This window comes from Pelophylax lessonae, assembly GCF_965119305.1.
Source record: "Pelophylax lessonae genome assembly, chromosome: 1".
Taxonomy (NCBI): Eukaryota; Metazoa; Chordata; class Amphibia; order Anura; family Ranidae; genus Pelophylax; species Pelophylax lessonae.
Window position 1 is genome coordinate 678,175,879 of NC_138768.1, and position 25,539 is coordinate 678,201,417.

The following is a 25,539-nucleotide window of genomic DNA, read 5'->3' on the forward strand; positions in this document are numbered from 1 at the left end:
TTGTTCTACATATTTTAAGGGATGTGGCAATCAGTCTTCTGACTTTACAGCACTAAGCTCTAAACCCTGCTTATCTTCTATACCAGTCACTCTCAACCAGGGTTCCATCAAACCATAGGTTTTCTTCCAGAGGTTGCTAGGGGCTTTAACAGTGACTAAATGACTTCTCATTTGATGATGCCTGCATAGTTCAAGGGCCAATGCCACAATGACTCCAATGATCATTTTAGCTGCTTTATAGGGGGGCATTCTTCCTACTAGCCTGCAATGTAAGATGGATTTTCCCATTGAGACCCAATATATTTGTTTAGCAAGGGTTCCCCATAACTTAAAAATAATTTCAGGGGTTCCTCTGGGGTAAAAAAAAAAGTTGAAGAAAGCTGTTCTATACTAATCATTGACCGTACTCAGTGCAGGATGAGTATCTGGCGGGTCATGCTACCAGCAGAACAGCATGTTCACAAGCAAGAAGAGTAGCAGATGATCCGGCTAACTGCCAAGAAATGCAAGCAAAAACATAGTGTAGTAATTAGCACATACATAACTATTCATATGGATTATTTATTAATGAATTATGTTAGTTTCCTGCAGTTTTTTTTTTTTTTTAAGTAACAAACCAGTAAATCAATTATAGCACCCAACACCAGGGATGTAACAAAACAGATATGCTTGCTATGAAAGTGTTTATTGATTCAAAGGTAAATTGCATAATTACCTGTTTGATATCGAACAGTACACTTAATCCTTTCCCTACTGCATTAATTCTTTTATTTGACTCAGGTGTATTGTGGTTAAAAGTGTAGCAGTTCCCATACTCTGTAAAAACATGCTTAAAATCCTAAAAGAGAAAAAAGTAAATATAATGATACATAAGAAAAATATAAATTAGGAGTTATATGGAAATGCCCTGCAAGCACTGGAGCAATAGCTTGTAACATTTTTTTCATTCTATAATAAATTGTGGTACAATAAAGGATTGTCAATCCAATCCGCAGGCATTATTTTCGCCTAAAGCTGAACTCGAGTGAAAATATATTTTGCATACTTACTTTAGGCCAGCTTTGCACACCGTAAATATGCATATATGTTACCTGATTGGTTTGTAATGACATGCATACAGGATGAATGAAAAAAATGTGTAGGGCTGTCCCCCAAAAACGTACAGGTTTTAAGGAAAACAAAAAAATGTGTGAGGTCCCCCAGCCTGGGTGGCCAGAAAAGGATGGGGACAAGAATGCACCCTTCTTCCTGAACCATAATAGGCTGCATGCCCTTGACATGGGGGAGGCACAAGGACAAGGGCATCTTCCCCACAACCTTGGCCCAGCATTTGTTGGGGTCTGAGGACAGGGGACCCTTTGGAATCTGAAAGCCCCCTTTAAAATAAGGGACACTCAGATATGCCCCCCCTGCAAGTGAAAGAGTATGAGTTACATAGTACCCCTTCTCATTCCCAAAAATAATGTAAACAGCAAACAAAAACACATAACATTTTTTACATGTCCTTTTGTATACACCCTCACGATGCACATCTACTGCCAACCCCATCATCCCACAATGTAGAGCCACGTTAGTCATGATGCCCACCAACCCACCAAAGCAAAAAAAGAAAAGAGATAGATCCATCTGCTTTTCTCCCACCAACTATAGGACAAAGAGATGACAGCTTTAATATACAACGGGGCATTTGTCATTAACCATATACGGGAGTTGTGATGTAATTGACCAAATATTGTCATGTCCATATATAGTCAATGACAGCAACAAAGAGCCCCATCACCTTGTATATAACAGCTGTCATACATCGGACTTGTCATTAGGTGGGAGGCACACAAAGGGCCAGGTTAGGGGGCATTATGATTGATGCAAATTTACATCCCTGGATAAAGTGATGGATAGTGGATATACATTGTCAGAGTCTATTCCTAATCTACAGCCTTTGTTGTACACAGAGAATCATATTGTGCTCAAACATTGACCCATGTCCCCCTTACACACGTCCCTGCCAGAGTCTTATGGCAATATTGACTGGTGGGGCTTAGCACAAGCACCAGTGGAAGTTAAGTCTCTAAGTACATTGTTTATAGATATAAATATTAACACTGATGCATGTAGGAACCAAAACATGCCTACAGGTTAGCAATATTGTTAAGTATAACTTTTTAAAACCTGCAGGTCGTGTAATGCTAACTACAACAAAGAACCCATTTGTAAATTGTTTTGTTGATTCTTGCACTTTGAACAGAAAACAGTATCTTACCTCTGGAGAACATGGAATACCAAAGAAGTCGCATTTTAACAGTGTGCTGTTATTGAGATAAAATCCATAATTTTTGGTAAAGTCTTTGATACTGAAATTTTGGTGGAGCTGCAGATATTGATTAATTTCTTGTATATCCTCATGATCTTTTCCTGCATTTGAAAACTGCAGTACTGAAGATACAATGTTCCACATGAAAAATGCAATACTTAGATTGTTCACTGCAGGGGTTTGGAACCTACAATTATGCATAGATGAAAGACAGTTACTGTATTGCAGGTAAATACATTATTTTGCTTTGAAATTAAAATAGAATTGGTTTCCAGAATCTACTTTACATATTATTTAAAGTGAACCCGTGTTTTCCCCACACAGAGTATAATAACGTGTTCATTTTTACTTAACCCTCCTCAGTTGCATATACTTACATTCTTGTTGCTCCTCCAACACCCAACTGCCAAGAAAGATGGAAGGTCCTCTGTAAACTACAACTCACATTTTACACAGGGCTATGGACTCCTCTTGTGACAGGACTGATTGGCTGTCTCATAGAGTGAGTCATGTGATCCTCCATACCCAGAAGCATTGAGTATTTCCTTTGGCATATAAAGCTGAAGGGATCCGGAGGAGAGCAAAAGAGAGATAATGATATGCCAGGGTGTCGTGGGAAATTAAAGCAAAGATTAAGATAAAGCATGTATTTGCTTTACAGGGTATCTATGGTCAAAATGTGAAATCATATATTAATTTCCACATCGTATTTCAATTATTTCTACCCTACTAGTATTAATCTGAATGCTCTTGACGTTTATAAACTTACTTTGTGAAGATCCCCACACATTTACATCCTTGAAATGGATGTTTACTATGCCCTGTGTGTAGGCACCAATGTGTCAGACATTTCACAGAGCCTTACTTCTGAAGTACAGAGGTGCCTAGAGGAGGAGTTTCAGGAGGCGGAGTCAGCACGGGAATCACAGCTTGCAGGTAACAAGGTACAATGGTATGTGTAGTCCTTGGAAATTGAAAGTACACAGCAGAAGAAAAGCTGCAAAGCATGCAAGGAATCCAGGCAGTTTTGGAAAGAGAGGATCAGAAAACAGGCAGCACTCACAACATTATAGGAGATTTTTCAAGTAAAATGATATTGGATTGTCAAAAAGTACTATTTTTGTTTTGTTATTACAATGCTGATGTTATAAAATGCAAGTGCATGCCATGACCATAGATTTCTTTTAACTTTTATCTAAAGTCAAATACATTTATAGCAATGGATAGAATAGGGAATGTCAGGGTTTGTTTTTGCTGTCTGTGTCCTACTGGGGAGATTTCTCTTCTTCATTTGCTTCCAGTCCTGGATACACAACAAGGTGTGAGTAAATAGGAAATCTTCTACTACACAGTTGTCACCAGAACAGGGTTGAAACAGAGTTAGAAAGCACTCTCCAGGGACTCTCCAGGGACACATTTAACCAATTGATTGCCCCTGATGTTAACCCCTTCCCTGCCAGTGTCATTAGTACAGTGACAGTGCATATTTTTTAGCACTAATCACTGTCTTGGTATCACTGGTCCCCAAAAAGTGTCATTCGGTGTTCTGATTTGTCCACTGCAACATTGCCGTCCCGCTACTAGTTGCTGATCGCCACCATTACTAGTAAAAAAAATGTAGCACTGTCTCCGTAGGGCTTGCTGTAAGATGACTTCTCGGGCCTCCTCTGATTACCAGCACACAGTCACTTAGGAAATAGTACATACAGTATCTCACAAATTTTTTTTTTTTTTGTATTTATTGTGGAACTTGGATGGGAGAAGGGAATAGTGGGATACTCCAACTTTCATTTAACCATTTCATTCAACCATCATTTAAAGTCCCAATCGTTTTTCCTTTATAGTGGGATACTCCAACTTTAACTACTCACAATGGATATGGACAACTCTCACTTGCCTCAATGGGTTGCTTGTGGAAACAGCAGCGCTGTTTAATCCATACTGCCACATGTATGGGAAGGGTTAAATCTCCTTGCTCTTTCCTCTCCAGCAATAGACTTGGTGATCCTACATTATCTTTGGGACACTCACTAGCATCCCCTTTACTGACACCCATTCACTGACTCATCTAGCTGCAGGGATGGCCCCCCTCAGGACAGGCCCCTTAACTCAGATCTGTACTCACTGTTTTGCTCCTGGCTTTTATACATGATCCCAGCACGCACTGATGCACTTTTCCTCTGTCAAATCACCGGGGCTGTATCAAATGCCTGTGCACTATTTCATCAGGTTTCCTCCCACTGTCCAATATGCCTCCTTATTGGATCAGCGTGAAACACTCTGCAGACAGAATGAGTTGCACCCAAGCACAATGAGCAGATCTCACTAACAGATCCTGCTCTCTGGTAAGCAGAAAACAATATAGATTTACCTGCAGTCCTCTGGATAAGCAGACAGGACCAAAAACGATACTTTCTCTCTAGCACCTACCTAGGAGGGTGCTACAAAAATAAATAAATAAAAATCCCATAAAAATATTGCATAGTTTGCAGACTCTATAACTTTTGTGCAAACCAATCAATATACGCTTATTGGGATTTGTTTTACAAAAAACATGTAGCAGAATACATATTGGCCTAAACTTTTGCGCAAACTATTGCGATTTTTTTTTACCAAAAATATGTAACAGAATACAAATTGGCCTAAAATTATGAAAAACATTGGATTTTTAAATTTTAAGAATGTGAAAAATATTGTTTTTTTTTCAGGATTGTCGCTCTTTTTTTGTTTATAGCGCAAAAAATAAAAATCGCACAGATGATAGAATAGCACACAAAAGAAAGCTCTATTCGTGGGGAAAAATAGGACATCAATTTAATTTGGGTACAGTGTTGCACGACTTCGCAATTATCCGTTAAATTAATGCAGTGCCGAATCGCAAAAAATGGGCTGGTCATAATGGGGGCAGATCCTTCCAGTCCAGAAATGGTAATTTGATGTAATTATCACTTAAGAGGTAGCACGGCACCTTTATCCTATTTGTTTATGATATATAGTAGGCAGTTGATGTGTTTCAGCTAGGTACAGCTGAATTAAGGCTGTACTAAGCTGAAACGCGTCAACGCTGTCTATACTATGGTGTTTTAATCACAGTTATTTATTAAAGAAGATTTTACAGTCTGTGGATGAGTGTTGGCTTTTCTATACAGACTATATGATGGGTATCTGGGAGCCCTAGCTGCAGCGCCATCATTTGCGTACAGACATTGGACCCATGCATATGTATATATATATATATATATATACTGTATATGAAAAAAGAAATGTAACCATACATATCAGATTCAAGTTCTTATGTTCTCTAGTAAAGGAGAGAACATGAATGTTAACATCTATGTTGTTGCTTCAAGCAACAGTCCTCTCTCACTTTGCCTCAGTTTTATAGATTAACCATGGCTGGATTTATACTTTTTGCGCCTCTAGAACAACTATGTTGTACTGCACCAGCTGGCTACCTTCATCATACTAGTATAGACAGTGTAAGTTGAAAACAAATTATTGTATAGAACAATATAAAACCTAGTATTTTTTAAAGTCTCAGGTAACAAAAAAAGAATATGAAGAAGTGGTATGCTGAAATAGTTATGCCATCTTCTCATACACAATATTTGGGAGCTTATACTCCAGTTGTTTCGGCACCATATTTTAACTACAGAGCAGCCAATCAAAGTATTAGTAAAATGGTGGCTTGGTCTTTAAAAGGGCTGCATATTTAGGAAAAAGTGCTGCATATTTAGGAAAAAAGTACTGTATTTTTAGGAAAAAGTACTGTATTTTAAGGAAAAAGTGCTGTATTTTTAGGAAAAATGCTGTATTTTTGGTAAAGAAAAGTTAAACATGCCTGCCAAACTGGAATAAAACTACTGAATTCAGAAAAACAGCAATTCGATTTGACAATGTTATAGCACCATCTGTCCTCAAATTCCATATATGTCTCATAATAAATGTATTTATTACAGCAAATTAAAAGGTTACCCCAAATGTAACAAATATGCTTTAGGTAAAAGAAAAAAATGGCGTTATAACATTATTAGACCCTTTAAAATCAGTCCTTTTTGTCTTGCATTATAAGTCATTAAGAAAAAAAAAAAAAACACATATATACCTGTTCAAATTACAAAATGTGACAGAGGGGAATTCAATCTTTTCAACATACTGGACGGTTACTGATGTCATCGTTGGCCAAGTGAAATAATTTACAATGCGTGAGCAGACTTGCGAAAGTGCTGCAAAGACAAAAACCAGTACAACAACGAACCAGAGAACTTTGCGGATATGGCCCCATGTTCCAGTGCTGTTGCCATGTACAAGGTTATGTAATCCATGAAATGAGGTGGAAACTGCAAAATCACGGTTAAATTTCCTCCGTTCTTCTGCGCATGGAGCAGAATGCTTTCTAAGAAAATATTGCATTTTATCCCATACTGCTGAAATAAGAAAAAGTCTCAAATTAGTTTTCATACTACTTATGGACTAGTGAAATAATTGCACTTTGTGTCAGACTTGCGCCTATTTTAATGTTATTTTTATTCATTTTTTTTTTTAAATTGACAATGGAAATTTGCATTGGTAAAGTGAACCAAAATGGTAAAAAGTTTGCAAGTACAGTGTACATTGGGCAGCTATATTTTACACACTACATATAATGTATATATTTATCTCTTTTACTAATTGGCATATCTCAATCATCCTAATACATGTTTAGGGACTTAAAATTTCAAATAAGAATGTACAAAAAATGTTAAAAAGAAAATGATCTACAAGATTACATAAGATGACATTGCAGCCTAAGTGAAATTTTGAATTTTAGTTTTGACAGTGGAGTCTCCAGTCTGCACGTGTTTACTGTGACAAAGGTAACAGAGTGATCACACAAGCATTTTGATTGGTGCCTGATCGTCCCTAGGGACCAAGGTTATCATTTACAGCTACGGGCATGGGACATCCTGACAGAGAACATTGTTATACAGATTGCAGGTGGGAAGAGGTTAGTAGATAGCATATAGTGGTTTGTTACATTGTATTTACTTATTTATTACAGTTCAGACTAAACTTACCATTTGTAAAAACATTTTTCTATTTTAGGTAGGTATATATACAGGTAGGTATATATACAATATTGTATATTTGAATTTTGATAAACAGTATAATCAAAAATTCCAATTTTGTGCTCACTGGCAATGTATGTTTCCTCAGGCTTTAGGGTACATTGTTGGTGAGATTTTCTGTGAAAATTGTTAAAACTAAAACTTTACTAGGTTATCACCAAAAATAGGGAAAATCTAGATCAGTTTTAGCTGTGAGCCAAGTTTAAAATGAATAGGCGACAGAAAGACACCACAGTAAAGATAGCAGATAAAGCATATCATATTATACATATACTGTATCATAATGTTAAATGGTATGTAATTACTACTAGTACAATAAAATCTTTAGGTTAATTATTTGCCAGTAACTCATTTAAATACAATAATGAAGTTGTAGAAGTTAGATAAAATGTGTTTGTCTCTATTGATAAAGTATACAATTTACCAAGATGGCCATACATGGATCAAAATGTTGTCCAGTTCAATAGAGACCAGTCGAATTTTGATCCATGTGTGGCCACTACAGTTGAAAAGAAGGCGATTTACCAGTTGACTTCTGTTTAATCACCCTTTCAGATAAAAGGTGTACGATCAGCTCCACAGGCAACAAGCTGCAGCATTGATCTGTGTATTCTGACAGCGGGGAAGTCTCCTCACTGTCAGAATACAATAAAGCAGCAGAGAGGAAGGATTTCCCCATCCACTTCAAATGGGGCAATCGGGTCAGTTTTTTTTCGTTTAACCTACTGGTTGAAAAAAAACGACTCATGTAGGGTCAGCTTAATACTAGTAAGCACATACATGAAGGCATTATTTTTGTATTTACATTTTTATGTGAGTGTCCCATTTTAAGTGCTTGCTAAACCATATCTGTCATTTCTATTGTTAAATAAATGAATTTGTAGATTAATCACTAGAGGGAGCAATGTCTTAGATTGAGTCTTGTTTAAAGTGTAAGCTATCTTTTCAGAAAAAATGAAAAGGTGAACTAACATCTTACCCACTCCCCACCCCTCATCTGTCTTTTCTATGTCAGAGCAGCCATGCTACACACACAGCATGCACAGGAAGTAGTTAAGTGGCTAACAAAGCCTCCATCTTCTTCTTCCTTCTAGATAAAGAGCAGCCAGTTGTCTACAACTGCACGCCCTCTTCTTCCTCTTTGAACCCTCTGCAGAATTCTCCAACATCCACCCTATTGTCTCCAGCAGCATTCTTCAGCAGTGTTCCCGACACCACATACATAAAGGCATCTCCTAAACATGTAATTAAAAAGAATGCTTGTTTTTTTTCAGTGTTGCTCTCTAAACTGCATTAACCAATTGCCGCCTGCCCACAATACATTTACTGCAGGCGGGCGGCAGCTTCAGGCTAAGCGATGTACTGTTATGGCATTCAGCACATGCGCACTGGTGCTCAGGTCCTGGCCTTTGTGAGTGACTGGGATATCATGTGATCGCTAAGACCAATCATAGCGATCACATGAATAATTGTAAGCAAAGCTGTCGTGAATGGAAGCCATTTATGACAGCTTGCTTACTATTGTAATGCTGTGATTGGACCACAGCTATCACACGGTACCAGGGCCAATCACAGCACCCTGTACCATGTGATTGCAATACACAGCATCACAATGTTAAGCAAGCTGTCATAAATGAAAGTCATCCATGAAAGTTACAGCTATTGCTTATAACAGCGATCATCAGAGCTGGTTCACATTAGAGCGATACGACGTGCCGGGGCGACCTCACAAGTCGCGGTGCGCAGCTCGCACCGCGACCACGGAGCGGCCGGCACAGACTTCATAACATTGAAGTCAATGCAGGTCGCTCCGGGTCGCCCCAAAGAAGCTCCGGAACCTTTTTCTAAGTCGGAGCGACTTGTGTCGCTCCTATTAGAACGGGTCCACAGCTTCTCTATGGCAGGCGACCTACGGTGATCTGTCAGGCGACCAGGTCGCCTGACAGGTCGCCCCACTGTGAACCGGCTCTCACTGTTATAAACAATAATTGTGTGAAAATAAACAAATACAACTCTGATACCCTTCCCCCCCAGAGTAGTACACTGAACTACTCTAATGACAGTAAGTAAAAAAAAAATGTAAAAGAAAAATAATATTAAAAGAAGGAAAAAAATATTTAAAAAATGTCATTTACATTTTTTTTTTTTATGTCACCAGTCAGTATCCCTGATCACTGCCACACCAGTCATTTGGTGATGCTGTACTGTACTGGTACAAACAAAAAGATTGGTGCAAAGCATCTATCTCCTGCGCTCTGAGTAGTGTAATCCTCTATCCACCTCGGCCACAATCATGCAGCTACTGAGAACTTTCGACTCGGCATCACTGGATAGCTTCAGCCTTGCAGCCCCTTACAAGACCAAGGTAGTCTAAGACCACTGAAAACAAAGAACAAACACAAGGGTGCCTAGTGCATTATCATCTAAAAAAGGTTTTTTTGAATAAAAGGTATAAAAATACTCACAAACAAGTTTTTGGTACAAGCATATCAAATAGGTATGTTGCCATTAGCATCTAGATAAAGGGTGTACCATCCTCTGAAGCCTGGAAAGGCTTACACGTTTCGAGGCTTGGCCTCTTCCTCAGAGCCTTGAGGAAGCCAAGAACTTCCAAGAACTCCAAGTACCAAGAACTCGCTTGTGAGTATTTTTATACCTTTTATTCAAATAAACCTTTTTTAGAGGATAATGCACTAGGCCGGTGTGCTCTTGTGTTTGTTCTTTGTTTTCAGTGTACTGTACTGGTGACAGTATGTAAAAAAAATAATAAAACCTAATTTTCCAAACACTGTGACAAAAAAAAAAAAATTACAACTTAAAAAAACTCACCATGCCTTTTACTAAATATCTTGAAATGTCTACTTTCCAAAAAAGGGGTAATTTGAGGAGTTTTGTTCTGTCCTGGCCTCAAGAAATGAGATCAAGAAATGAGGACCTCAAGTAATGAGAACTTTCACGTAATGAAAGCGTCAGTACATCAAGATTGATCAATTTTCAAATATATATACAGTATGTACAGTATATATATGTATGTATATATCTATATATATATATATATATATATATATATATATATATATATATATATATATACACTAGGGATGCACTGATACCAGTTTTTTAAGACCGATTATGAGTACTGATACTTTTCTCCATTATACCAATTACATATACCTATTTTTAGTGTCATGTGACAGTTTTTTTTAGAGCTTGTTCACAGCATACATGCTTGAAAAATTGATAGGAAAACTGCACAGATATCTCTTTGCGGGACTTCAGTTTTACTTCAGTTTTTGAGTGTGTTTCCTGGCCCGGAAGGTATCAGTTTAAGTATAGGAACATTTTCACAAGTACATGTACTCTCAGCACCGATACCAGTTTTGGTATTGGTACAACCCTAATATATACCATAGTTTGTACAACTTTCACACAGACTTAATATAATACACTGATTTGGGTTGTTTTTTACAAAAGAAATGTAGCAGGCTACATTTTAGCCTAAATTTATGAAAAAAAATAATTTATTGCAGACATAGACATTGAGAAAATTTTTTTTTTTTTTCTTAATTTTCTATTTTTTTTTTTTTTGTTTATATAGCAAAAAAAGGAAAATGAAGGCTCTATTTGAGTGAAAAAAAAGATAAGTAAATACATTTTATTTGCTTTTATTTGTGTACAGTGTTGCATGACCAAACAATTGCCAGTTAAAGTAGCTTAGTGCTAAATAGTAAAAAAAAAAAAAAAAAAATGCCCTTTTCATTGGGGGGGGGGGGGGGTAAAACCTTTTGGGGGTCATGTGGTAAAATAGACCTTCTCCCCACTTTATGGTATTTCAAAAATGTTGTTTTATGTCCTTAATGCCTGACTCTTCATGTCCTCCTTTATTGACAATAGCTTGCCTATTACCCCCCCCCCCCCCCTCAATAGAATTCAATGTGATTCTTTCACAGACATTCACAATAATAATTCACAGACAATAATTTGTAGCACCAATTTAACAAAGTATTTTTCATTGACTATCTTTTTCAGTTAAATTTAGAGAAAAAAAAGAAAACTGATCTTAAAAATGCAATCATTTATCAAAAGCAATGCATTCTTGTCCCTAAGGCCCCTTTCACACTTGTGCGACTTGCCCTGTGACTTGAGACTGCAAAGTTGCATGACAAGTTTTACTCCATGATTTCCAATGAGTACTATTCATGTCTGTGCGACTTCAAGTTGTAAAAACTTCAAAGCAGTTCCTGCACTACTTTGGTCCGACTTTGATGTGGTTTGAGGTCCATAGACCTCAAGATTACACAGGCATTGCTTGAGGCTCTGTTTCAGTGGCGTACCAATGGGGGGGGCGGGGGTGCGGCCCGCCCCGGGTGCCACTCACTGGGGGGTGTCAGCCTGTGTCCTGCCCGGTGTGTTCAGAGTCAGACAGATCCCGCAGTGTGAAGGCAGCTGCAGTGGCTGGCAGCTCCTTCAGTCCGTGCTGCTAGTGGGGGGCGGAGCCGCGGCGGGAATAAGGGGGCGGAGCCGCGGCGGGAATAAGGGGCGGAGCCTCGGCGGGAAGAAGGTGAGTGCCCATTGCAAAAGTGTGTGCTGGATAGGAGGGGGATGGGGCTGCTACATATAGAGGAATTCATCTTTCTCTATTCTTCCTGCAGCTTCCTGCTGAATAACTGATTCTCCTCCTCTCCCTCCTGCAGGAAGAATAGGGAAAGATCAATTCCTCTATATACAGCTGCCCCATCCCCCTCCTATACAACTTCTTTTGCTGGCCCCTCAAAGTTCTTAACCTCCTCCAGTGCTCCTAATCCCTCCCTCAGTGCTTTTAGCCCCCCCCCCCCCCCGCCAGTGCACTAGACCCCCCCTGTTCTTTAGCCCCCCCCCCCATGCTCTTCAACTCCCCACAGTGCTTTCTCCCTCCCCCCAAGTGCTCCCTGTCCCCCCCCTGTGCTCTCCACCCCCTGATTTTCCTTGCCCACCCCCCTAAGTACTCCCTGTCCCCCCAGTGCTCTCCACCCCCCTGATTTTCCTTGCCCACCCCCCTAAGTGCTCCCTGTCCCCCCAGTGCAATCCACCCCCTGCACCTTCCAACCCCCCTACAATGCTTTCCAAACCCTCTCTTAATTCTCTCCAGTCCCCCCCCCCCCACCGTGCCCTTCAGCACCTCCAGTGCTCTCTGCTTCGTCTGTGCTCTCCGGCCCCCCTAGTGCTCTTCTATCTTCTATCATATCCTCAGCCTCTGAGCATCTCCTGTACCATGTCTGTAGTCTCTGACCATCTCCTGTATCATGTCTGCAATCTCTCACCATCTCCTGTATCATGTCCTCAGTCTCTGACCATCTACTGTATCATGTCTGCAGTCTCTGACCATCTCCTGTATCATGTCTGTAGTCTCTGACCATCTACTGTATCATGTCCGCAGTCTCTGACCATCTCCTGTATCATGTCTGTAGTCTCTGACCATCTCCTGTATCATGTCTGTAGTCTCTGACCATCTCCTGTATCATGTCCTCAGTCTCTGACCATCTACTGTATCATGTCTTCAGTCTCTGACCATCTCCTGTATCATGTCTGCAGTCTCTGACCATCTCCTGTATCATGTCTGCAGTCTCTGACCATCTACTGTATCATGTCCTCAGTCTCTGACCATCTCCTGTATCATGTCCACAGTCTCTGACCATCTACTGTATCATGTCTTCAGTCTCTGACCATCTCCTGTATCATGTCTGCAGTCTCTGACCATCTACTGTATCATGTCTGCAGTCTCTGACCATCTCCTGTATCATGTCTGCAGTCTCTGACCATCTACTGTATCATGTCTGCAGTCCCTGACCAACTCCTGTATCATGTCTGCAGTCTCTGACCATCTCCTGTATCATGTCTGCAGTCTCTGACCATCTCCTGTATCATGTCTGTAGTCTCTGACCATCTCCTGTATCATGTCCTCAGTCTCTGACCATCTACTGTATCATGTCTGCAGTCTCTGACCATCTCCTGTATCATGTCTGTAGTCTCTGACCATCTACTGTATCATGTCCTCAGGCTCTGACCATCTCCTGTATCATGTCTGCAGTCTCTGACCATCTCCTGTATCATGTCTGTAGTCTCTGACCATCTACTGTATCATGTCTGCAGTCTCTGACCATCTCCTGTATCATGTCCTCAGTCTCTGACCATCTCCTGTATCATGTCTGCAGTCTCTGACCATCTACTGTATCATGTCTGCAGTCTCTGACCATCTCTTGTATCCTGTCTGCAGTCTCTGACCATCTCCTGTATCATGTCTGCAGTCTCTGACCATCTCCTGTATCATGTCTGCAGTCTCTGACCATCTCCTGTATCATGTCTGCAGTCTCTGACCATCTCCTGTATCATGTCTGTAGTCTCTGACCATCTCCTGTATCATGTCTGCAGTCTCTGACCATCTCTTGTATCATGTCTGTAGTCTCTGACCATCTCCTGTATCCTGTCTGCAGTCTCTGACCATCTCCTGTATCATGTCCTCAGTCTCTGACCATCTCCTGTTTCATGTCTGCAGTCTCTGACCATCTCCTGTATCATGTCTGCAGTCTCTGGCCATCTTCTGTATCACGTCTGCAGTCTCTGACCATCTCCTGTATCATGTCTGCAGTCTCTGACCATCTCCTGTATCACGTCTGCAGTCTCTGACCATCTCCTGTATCATGTCTGTAGTCTCTGAATATCTCCTTTAGCAAGTCTCCAATCTCTTACTCAAACTTAAACACATTGCTAATATTAGCTATCTATCTATGCTGAAGGTAGGACTGTGCAGGGGAGGCAGAGAGTGCAAAAGGGGGAACTGTGATTAGAGAGACGGAGGGCCACTGCAAGGGGCACTGTGATGGGGGGCTGTGAAATTTGTGCAAAAAATATTCTTGAAAACATTACATTTTTTTGTGGGTGTTTTTACATTTTAAAGTCGGTGGGGGGGGGGGTGCCAGATATAGGATCCGCCCCGGGTGCCAAATGCTCTAGGTACGCCACTGCTCTGTTTACATATCGGGGTCCCCGATCGTGGGCAGAATCACAGTAATTCTGTCTGCGATCCTGAATCACGGCAAATCGTGGGACGCCCTCACAATTCCCATCACTTCCAATGGCACCCCAAATGCGGCGAGATTTTGCTGTGATTCTCACCTGTTGAATCACGGTAAAGTCCCGCAAACAGAATCGCGGGATGCCTGTCGCCAAAAAGAAGTTCTTTTTTTGGGCGACAGGCGTCCCACGATTCTGTTTGCCTGATTAGTCGAGCAACAATCACAACAAAATTGTGCGTCTTTAGGGTTGCACGAGTGTGAAATGGGCCTAAAACATGGTCTGCATCTGTTCCGAAACATGATATCAAACAGAATTCTTTAAGACCCCGTTCAGACAGGGGCGACGCTACTTGCTGGGGCGACCTGTGAAGTCGTGGTGCACAGCGTGCACCGTGACCTCGGCGCGACATGCACGGACTTCATATCATTGAAGTCAATGCAGGTCGCCTCCAGGTCGCCCCAAAGTAGTACAGGACCGTTTTCTAAGTCGGAGCGACTTGTGTCGCTCCTATTAGAACGGGTCCTGTGCTAATCAATGGCAGGTGACCCACCGCGACTTGTCAGGCGACCAAGTCGCCTGACAAGTCGCGCTAGTGTGAATGGGGACTTAGTCCCTACATTTACATTTATGTTTTATTTTCCTAATAGAAGAAAATAGGCTGGAGGTAAATTACAGTGTTTCATTATTCCTCTTTACCAATGTAATAGACCTGCACCTGGCCAAAGACTTAAATGGCTACATACATAAAAGTTACAGTTCGGCCATATTTAGATAAATAAGGCCAGATGTATACATGGTGAAGTGAACTAAAACACGATTTTTATCCACAGCAAACCAATAAAAAGTATTATTTTATTTCCCAGCTGCAGATTGGGGAAGGAATAATAACATTTGAAAAGCTATTGTGGACAGTTGCCCAGAGCTCAATATCTTGCACTTATTCTTAAACAAAGCTTATATGACAGTTCAGTAAAAAAAAAAAAAAAAAAAAAAATCACACTGAAAGTTTAAAATGCATTTAAAAAAAGTCAAATTAAATAATATCCTTCACCTCTTTTTTGGCAGACACATCTAAAACAATTGAAAATCCTTTTCCTCATCTAGGCTGTGTTATATGAGAAATTGAGCAATGTACATACCATTCGTTTCAGGTGCAGGTGATTTGCTTTGGTCCATTATTCTGGAAACCAATGCATTGTGTTTGTTCAGATAGATTTTATAGAAGGTCCAGTGTGGGAGGAGAGTATAGTGTTCATGCATAGTGCAGTTGTTAACCTGCCTGTGCTGCTAAAGTAAAGATAATATCCTATTAGTACATACCAAATAAAACTCTAATGTAAAGTCAATAAACACACACTCATCGCAAAATGACCATTAAGGAATCATAATCATCATCAACTGAAATGTCTTCAATATTGCTGAAATTCTCGGCCAAAATATGTAAACATGCAACTCAACCACATTTTATCCAAACAGGATACTTTAAGGAGATCTTCAGGTAAAACACATTTATAAAATATTAAGGTGAAAAAAAACCCTTGCGTGATCTCCTATATAATGCGACCAGATAACCACTTCTACTGCTGCTTGTATTGCCATGTGTTCCCACACACCACCAAATAGTTTTGTTATATATGATTGCAGTGATGCAAGTATCTTCCTATCTTTGAATAATATGAATAGGGCAGCCATCAGAAATATTGGGGCCCCTTACACAGATTTAGCCCTGGGCCCCCTGGGGCCTTACCACCAACATTCCCCTTGGGAAAGCTGGGCCCTTGGGGACGCCCAGGCCCCCTACATGTGTGGGCTGTCCCCCTCTAACTATTATGTATTTTTGAAAAGGACATATTAGGGTGTCCTTGTGAATTATTTAACATAGATGTCCGTTCTTTGTGGTTGATTCAGGAGACGGATTATAATAAGATCATATCAGTCGATGTGGATTAATACCGTCAGGGGATAATTCCTGCCAACAACAGAAAGTCTTTCCGGCTCCTGGAATGCATGTGTTTTAATTTCCTGTTCCTGGATTTTGATTGACAGTTCCGCCTTCCCCGTCTATATTAAGATGCGTCCCCGCCGTTAGGCCACACCCCTGACCACGTCAACAACGTATGACGAAAAGCATTGGCTGGAGCCCATGGTGGATGGACGCATGCGCGATCGGGGAGTATGGCGGCCTTTTTTTTGGTTTGAAGCAAGGTCACGCCGGCTAGCCACTGTATGATACGCTGCTGCCACTCTGCATACATGTAAGCTGCTTATCCTTTTCCCTTAATAAATTGTGACAACATATAACACTATGAGAGGCATCTCTGATTGTTTTTTGGGAGCTGATTAAGAGTGACATGCTGGCTATCACATCATACTGGGAGAGAAGTACCATTCGGTCTAGAGCCATGATCTCCATTATCTACAGTCTGCAATATATGACCTGTTTGGGTATAATTGTCTGGTAAGAGTATATTAATGAATACTTGGTGGTGGATCTCTATCTCCCTGCACTACAAAGCCTGCTGGTGTGATTCGCATTCTACACATGTACTTTTTAAATTTCTTATCGACTTTAAAGTACCTTTTTGGATTAGCGCTAAACCCCCACTTATACTCGAACTATTACATTTAAAATTGTGTGTATGCACTAAAAAAGCTAAACAGATCTATATAACATTCCTATATATACCTATATATCCCTCATGTGCATTCTAATAGTAGAATATAAACAAAAAAAAATAACAGTCCCACTTTAATTAAAGTCCCCTTGTGTTAATTATTTTGTACTCCACAACCACTACACTACCACTACCAACAGCCACAACAAACTTTCACCTTATCGTTTGACCTATAAATACAATAGGCCCAAATGTGCCTTCCCCTTTAAGGGGTGTAGCCTGGGAGCAACACCGGACCAGCCGTTGCTCATTGGAACGCCTCCCACGATGCTGAGCCGAGCAGAACAGAATTGCCTAGACTAGAGATGACACAACCGGAAGTAGAAACCAGCTTGAACTGCATCAAGAAACAAGTTGCCGTGACCATCCGTATGCCCAGCTCGGCTGGGGCTTCCTTTATCCCATTCTGGGGATTGGATTCTTCACCCAGTGGCCCTGCAGGTCGCCATCCCTCACTACCAGCAGACATAGCCTGGATGGATACCGGTTTGAATTGATTTTTATTTATTGAGATAAACACAATTTTTTACTTCATACATGTTATTTACAATAAACATGACTTTTTCTTACGGGCTGTCCTCATAGCATCATAAGTGCTGACGGACACTGAATAATTGTGCAGCCCAGAAGCTTCTGGTGGCGTCTCAGATCATGTAACTATGTATGGGTGGCACAGTGGTTAACACTATCGCATAGCAAGAAAAGGGTTCCTGGTTCAAATCCCAGCGAGACTATCTTCCTGGAGTTTGTGTGTTCTCCCTGTGCCTGAGTAGGCTTCCTCCCACACTCCAAAGACATGCTGGTAGGTATTGGATCCAGTATAAATTGGTGCTACTATGTATATGTATGAATGTGAGCTAGGGACCTTAGATTGTAAGCTCTGAGGGTAGGAACTGATGTGAATGTACAATGTAAAGTGCTGCATAAATTGACAGCACTATATAAGTACCTGAAATAAATAAATGAGGAGTATGTAATGATTTCCCCCCTTCACTTTAAAAATGGTCTTCCTTGCTTAACCACTTTACCACCGGAGGATTTTGCTGTCTTCCGTCCAGGCCACTTTTTGCGATTCGGCGCTGTGCGACTTTAACTGACAATTGCGCGGTCGTGCGACGCCGTACCCAAATTAAATTTACGTCCTTTTTTTCCCACAAACAGAGCTTTCTTTTGGTGGTATTTGATCACCTGTGCGATTTTTACTTTTTGCGCTTTAAACAAAAAAAGAGCGTTTATTTTGAAAAAATAACAATATTTTTCATTTTTTTATATGAAATTCCCCCCCCCAAAAAAATGTAAAAATCAAATTTTTTTTAAATTTTTGGCCAATTTGTTTTATGCTACCTATGTTTAGTAAAAAAAAACGCAATAAGCGTATTTTGATTGGTTTGCGCAAAAGTTATTGCGTTTACTAACTAAGGGAAAGATTTCTGTCATTTTTGGTGTTTTTTTTTAACGCATATTGGCGGTGATCTGCGATTTTTTTTGCGGGACTGCGACATTGCGGCGGACAGATCGGACCCTTGACTGACATTTTTGACACTTTTGGGGGTACCAGTGACATTTCTACAGTAATCAGTGCTATATATATGCACTGTTACTGTAAAAATGACACTGGCAGGGAAGGGGTTAATTTTATTGGAGAGGGAGGGGTTAATGTATGCCTGGTGCTTACTGACGTGTGGGGGGGGAGGTGACTGTGTGACAGAAGGACAGATCGGATGTCCAGCTATGCTGAACACTCCAATCTGTCAGTCCCTGTCACTATGGAGATCCGCCCGCTGTGTTTACACACAGCGGGCGGATCTCCAGACTCGATCCCCGACGATCGGGGCAGAGCAGGGGCAATTGCCGCTGCTCCTCCCCTGGCCCGACTCCCGCTGTGAATGAACACAGCGGGAGCGAGCCTCCGGCGGCGCGCGAGCGCCGCCCACAAGGGGGGGAGTCCAGTGACGTAGGTCTACGTCGCTGGACGGGATCGCGGCACTTTGCCGCAGTAGCCTCCATGTGAGCGGGGCTAAAGTGGTTAACTAAAAATGTTCCCCCTCTCTATGAAAAGGGCCTTACAAGGTATCCTTTTGCTAGCTGCAAGAATATAAGCATTGATACATTTCAATAAATCATTTGCAATTTCTTAAATTACCCTTGCTTATCTTTATTTAAACAGACTAAATAGAGATGATCATGCCTTTGAAAGTTTGTACTGACATGGACTGTTATACGTGTTTGAGCTATGATAACAGTTGGAATGACTCTTCAGAATCTGGCAGCAGCTCTGCACTGCATGCTTCATACTATTATATGCCAGTTCTCATTTGACACTGGCCCCTATCAACTCTGATCCTTTAATTCTGTGAATGTCACTGCATAAACCGTGACAAGATTTCACAGTCTGTGTGGTGGCCAGGCATTCACCTTCATTTACTGCATTTTTCTGTAGATAAAAGCATGAAAAACTGTTAAAACTCCAGACAGGTTTTAAAAGCACAAGGTAATGCATCTCTGTAGTCATTAAATGCATTATTTAAGTGCAATTAGTGTAAGTACCTGAATTTGGCTTGGTATCAGCCTCTTGCAGAGTCACCTTTCATCCCGGCACTCGGTGGGTAAGTCGCACGCTGCAGATTTTTGTTCGGCCTAACTAAACGTGCCCTCCAGCAAAATTCTGTCCACCCTGGGTTTCCCTGCAATTCTTCAACACCAGATGACTCAATGATGGACAAGTGTATGTAGCACACCCCACATAGGAGCTGCAGATGAAAAGGGATCCTCCACTCGTGCACAGCCAGGCACACCGAATCTTCACAGTCACACAGAGTCAGAGAACAGTGCATAGCTTTTTTTTGTAATTTGAGAGGTTAATAAATTTGATATGGATGGGAGGTTATGGGATGCCCACTTGACTTGGCCAATATCTTCAGGGACAACTTCCTATTTTCAGTCTCTTATATACAGCTTCCTATATACAGCTCCAACTTCTTTAGCCTTCCACTTGCACACACGTTGTTCCTTTCCTTTGTTAGTTTTTTCCTCTGTACAGCTCCAGCTGGTTCACTCTTGGTGGAACTGACATACTCCTTGTCAGTTCAGTAACAGCCAATTACAAGCAGGAACTCAAAGTCCCTTAAAAGTATCACAGTTGAAGTGAAACAGCTTCCCCTGTGTCCACTAATCCCAGCACCACTTCTTCAGGCAATGCCACCCCACCTGGCTGCACCTGCCCCTTTCACCTGCCTTCCTGGCTGCCTCTCTACACCAGTCCGACTGACTCTTCCTCAGCCCACCCAGCTGACTCTCAGGAGATCTCCCAGGGAAAGGATAGAAGACTTAAGCACACTGCTTTCTTAAAGGGAGACATGTGGCAGTCTCCCCCCTTTGTTAGTCCACACAGTGTTGAACTACTCACACTGTCCTCTCTTGCTCCCTTGCCTCCAAGGAAGCCTCCCCCCTTTGTGTTTTTGGAAGGACACCACCCCCAGAGTAGGGGGTGCACCTCAAGCGCCACGACAGCCTCCCCAACATTGTATCTCCATCGTCCACCTGACTGCCCTCATTGGCATGGCCCATGTCTATTTATGAGGTGAACTCAGTCCCTTGCCAGCTCACTACTGGAGATTGGCTGAGGCCTAACAAATATTCAAGGCAGCTTCTCCTTACCCCCCCCCCACCCTCTAGTTCTTGAAGATTCTCCAGAGAAAATACTAAATAGCACAAACCCAAATGCTTTCCAACCCTCTGTAAGAACAGGAACAGGCTGCAACCCAAGATGGCAGATGCTGAATAATCTGTGCACAGTACAGAGAGATCCAATTGTGAGTATCTCATATGGGCTTGCTCTAAATTACAAAATACTTGCAACATAGGTAGCTCTACACATCAAAGCAGCCTTACCAATCAAAAAAAATGCTGATGTCAGAACAGAGATTTTAAGATTGTACAGTTCACATTATGCTTAGACATTTAAAGAAACTGCAAAACTGAAAATAGATGTCACAAATCTTGTCACAAATCCAACTTAACTCAAGTAGACCTACTTCTTCTGGGTCAGCCTAGTAACTGGAGTGCCAGCAGTTGCCTGGAAGGCTGATGTTGTACCTCTGATTAACAAATTGCCTTTATACCACATTCCAATCTATCCCAAGCTCAAGATGAAACATGGGGCTGAGGAGGCTTTGTATTTTTGCCAATAGGCACATCTAACAATTGCTACATCTAACAATGCGAAGAGCGCTCTGAAATGACATGTTAAATCTTCCACCAGTATCACTCAATAAATGAATGCTCATGGCATTCACATGACCAGGTTATTCCTCTTCACTTCTGGGAATGCTCATGTTATATGTATTTCATCAAAGAAAAGGCCATACATAGTGTAATCCTATATAATTAATCCAAATTTATTGTAAACATAATGTACTCACAAAGCAGCAGAAGAAATAAAGCTCATCACATTCTGCCATACAGTGCACATGAGTCAGATTGTATGCCCCACCCTATACACGTTTCGGCAGAAATGACATCTATGGGGTGAACAAGTGTTTCTGTTTACCTTGAAGACATGAATTCTGAGGAAACATGTGTAGGACGGGGCATGCAAATGGATGTTACTACACATGTGCGCCAAATGGCAGAATGTAATGAGCTTTATTCTACTGCTGTGTGAATACATGTTGTTTACAATCAATTTGGAATCATTTTATGGAGTTACGCTATTTATGGCCTTTTCTCCGAAAGTGAAGAGGAATTACCTGGGGTCGTTGGAGTGATTCTCTTGCCAGCTACAATCTGCTTAATATTATGAAAGAGCACTTGTGACCTACATAATAAGGGACCTTTGGATTCAGTATGAGACATATTTTTAGTTGAGGTGGCAGTGAAGAAGTGTCCCGATGGTGATCCACTGTGTGTCAGAGAACCTAAATGGGCACAAGAAGTCATTATTACACATTTTATAATTCCAGTGGACCTTAACTCAATATTTCACAAACAGGGTGATGGACTTAAAGGGGTTGTACAGTCAGAAGGTTTTTTATCTTAATGCATTCTATACGTTAAAGCGGAGTTTCACCTCCCCCACCCCACCCCCTCCAAAAATTAAAAGTCAGCAGCTACACATACTGTAGCTGCTGACTTTTAATATCAGGAAACTTACCAGTCCTGGAGTGCAACGATGTTGGCACCTCCATCGGGTGCCGCCGCTGCCATTGCTGGTAAGGGAACCTGGCAGTGAAGCCTTGAGGCTTCACGGGTGGGACCCTACTGTGCATGCGCGAAGCGCGTTGCACATTCCTATTGGCTCAGCGGCGGAGGAGGAAGGGTACCTGTCAAAAACAGGTACCCATTCCCCCTCCCACCTGAAAGGTGCCAAATGTGGCACTGGAGGGGGGAGGAAACAAAAGAGCGGAAGTTACACTTTTGGGTGGAACTTCGCTTTAAGATAAAAAAAGCCTTCTGTGCATAGCAGTCCCCCTCAGCCCACCTAATACTTACCTGAGCCTCATCTCTATCCAGCGATGTCCTCTATCCAGCGATGAGTGCCTCAGCCATCCGGGACTCTCTCTCCTGATTGGCTGAGACACAGCAGCAGCGCCATTGGCTCCTGCTGCTGTCAATCAAACTCAGTTAGCCAATCGGGAGACATGGGGTGGGGCAGAATGTCAGCTCTGTGTCTGAATAGATACACTGAGCAGCAGCTCGGCTTGGGTGTCCCCATAGCTAACTGCTTGCTGTGGGGGCACTCAACAGGAGGGAGGGGCCAGGAGCTCCAGCCAGGGACCCAAGAAGAGGAGTATCCAGCTGCCCTGTGCAAAACCAATTGCACAGAGGAGGTAAGAATTATATGTTCCTTATTTGAAAAAAAAAAAAAAAAAGAAAGCAGACTTTACAACCACTTTAAGCTTATATTGAGATTGTGTTAGGATTTTGCACTGAATTTGTTTGTATTGCATTTACTATTGTATGTGTATTATAGTCATTCTAAAAGGGATAGCACTACACAATTATTTATGTATACATGTTTAAAGTATTTTTTGTGGGCACTAGTGTAAGCAACTATCTTGATTGTGATGATGGTTGCACGTTTTTTACATTGGTTTATACAATGTTTCTCTATAATCTTTTGATGCTTTTTGATTGCATTAGAGCAGAGTTCACTAGGATTTAGTACATAAGACTTGAACAAAGAAGGTTCCCACCACACTTTTTAACTAGCCAGCAATAAAACATAAACTAATCTTTTTCAACTACTCAGGTTATAAACATTGCCATATTTAGACATCTGTGTTTGTCTGCACCAAACACAAAAAAGTAACAATGACAACTGCTCTAACACCAGGCCTATTTCAGACATTTGTTGTATTTTTTGCTAGAAAATTACTTGGAACCCCAAAACATTATATATTTGTTTTTTAGCAGAGACTCTAGAGAATAAAATGGAGATTGTTGAAATACTTTATGTCACACTGTATTTGTGCAGCGGTCTTACAAACACAATTTTTTTGGAAAAAATACATTTTTTTTAAATTAAAAAAACAGGAAAATAGTAAAGTTAGCACAATTTTTTTCTATAATGTAAAAGAGAATGTTACGCCGAGTAAATTGATACATAACATGTCATGCTTCAAAATTGCGCACGCTCGCTGAATGGCGACAAACATTGGTACTTAAAAATCTCCATAGGCAATGCTTTAAAATTTTCTACAGGTTACAAGGTTAGAGTTACAGAGGAGGTCTAGAATTATTGCTCTCACTCTAACGATCGCGGAGATACCTCACATGTGTGGTTTGAACACCGTTTACATATGTGGGCGTGACTTGCGTATATGTTCACTTCTGTGTGCGAGCTCGGAGGAACTCTTAATTTTTTTTCTTTTTTATTTTACCTTTTATTTTTTATTTTTCCCTTTAAAAAAAAAAAAAAATTTGATCACTTTTATTCCTAATACAGGGAATGTAAACAAGCCTTGTAATAGAAATAAGCAGGGCAAGTCCTCTGTAATGGGAGATATGGGGTCAAAAAGACCTCAGATCTCACATCTACACTTAAAAGCAAAAAAAAATGTAAGAAAAAAAATGGGCTCTTTGGGTGGAAGTGATGTATGATGTTGCTCTGGTCCTCCAAGGCCATAGAGTCACGTGGGGGCCATCTTGCCCTCACTTGACTTCCTGCCTGGGACTGGAAGGACCGGATCATTTTCCCCACTACCGATGGCTCCGGTAAGCCAGGAAAATGACCAGGAAGAGGCGGAGGCAGGGGCGGGGGGGTTGGTGGCACCTCTCCCACCGCTCATAAAAGTGATCCCGGGGCGAATCCCCCACTGGGACCATTTGTATGGGAAAGAGGACCACCGGTCATGTTAAAAAATACCAGGGTTATGGCAGATATCTGCTGCCATAACACCGGTATTTAACGTCAAAGTACTGAAGTAAATTTGCTTCAAAAAACAAATATTTTTCATTTTTAAATTGCGCCTTTTTGCGAAATTGGTGGAAATCGAATAGACCCAAAAGTTTAAATATCCAAATTTCTTTAAAGATCTGAAGGTCTTCTTTTTTCTCTTACAACTTTAGGAATTTGTGAAAGACCCCATAAACCATATATTTTCTGAAAGCACATAACCTGTAGAATAAAAAAAAAAAAAGGTGCTACTGATTTTTAAGGCCCCAGGATATTTGTGCAAATGTTTATCAAATCAATATGTTCGCTAAAAATACACTAAAACCATTATCAGCAGATAAAACACAGCTAACTTTACAAAATTTCTGCTGCATCCCTACTAAATATAAAAGCTTAACCTGTATGGAGTTAAAAAAATAACAAATATTTGTAATTTTTACATTGCACCTTTTTGCAAAATGGTGAAAATTGAACGAATGCAAAAATATAAATATCAAAATTTCTCAAACAATCTGAAGGTTTTCATTTTTCCCTTACAACTTTAAGAATTTGTAACAGACCCCCCAAACCATATATTTTCTGAAAACACATGACCGTAGAATAAAAAGAAAGCGCTACTGATTTTTAAAGCCCCGTGATATTTGCGTAAATGTTTATCAAATCAATACTGTCACTAAAAATACACTAAACCAATTAATAGCAGAAAAAAATACAGCTAATTTTACAAAATTTCTGCTAAATCCCTACTAAATATAAAAGTTTAACCTGTATTGAGTTGATAAATAACAAAAATGTGTAACTTTTAAATTGCGACTTTTTTTTTAAAAAATAAGGTGCTACTAATTTTTCAGGCACCGCAATATTTGCGCAAAAGTTTATTAAAACAATATTTTCACAAAAAGTATACTAAAATCATTATTATCAGATGCCAACACAGCACATTTTACTGCTAATTTCTTTTTTTTTTCCTCCAAAATGATTTTATTGAATAACATG

The 25,539-nt window shown here is 40.7% G+C and overlaps 1 protein-coding gene across 1 annotated transcript in view; it reads right to left on the bottom strand.

The window, feature by feature from the left end:
* Positions 1-25,539, bottom strand: part of ASIC5 (acid sensing ion channel subunit family member 5) — a gene marked incomplete at its 3' end in the record, with an annotated part of 198,351 nt that overhangs the window by 43,735 nt on the left and 129,077 nt on the right. Inside the window, exons 14-19 of the mRNA XM_082249038.1 lie at positions 21,896-22,063; positions 16,845-16,909; positions 15,612-15,759; positions 6,417-6,738; positions 2,261-2,498; positions 716-838 (exon numbers count right to left, since the gene is read on the bottom strand). Coding sequence (XP_082105164.1) covers positions 716-838; positions 2,261-2,498; positions 6,417-6,738; positions 15,612-15,759; positions 16,845-16,909; positions 21,896-22,063 — 1,064 coding nt within the window. The remainder of the gene's footprint in view (positions 1-715; positions 839-2,260; positions 2,499-6,416; positions 6,739-15,611; positions 15,760-16,844; positions 16,910-21,895; positions 22,064-25,539) is intronic.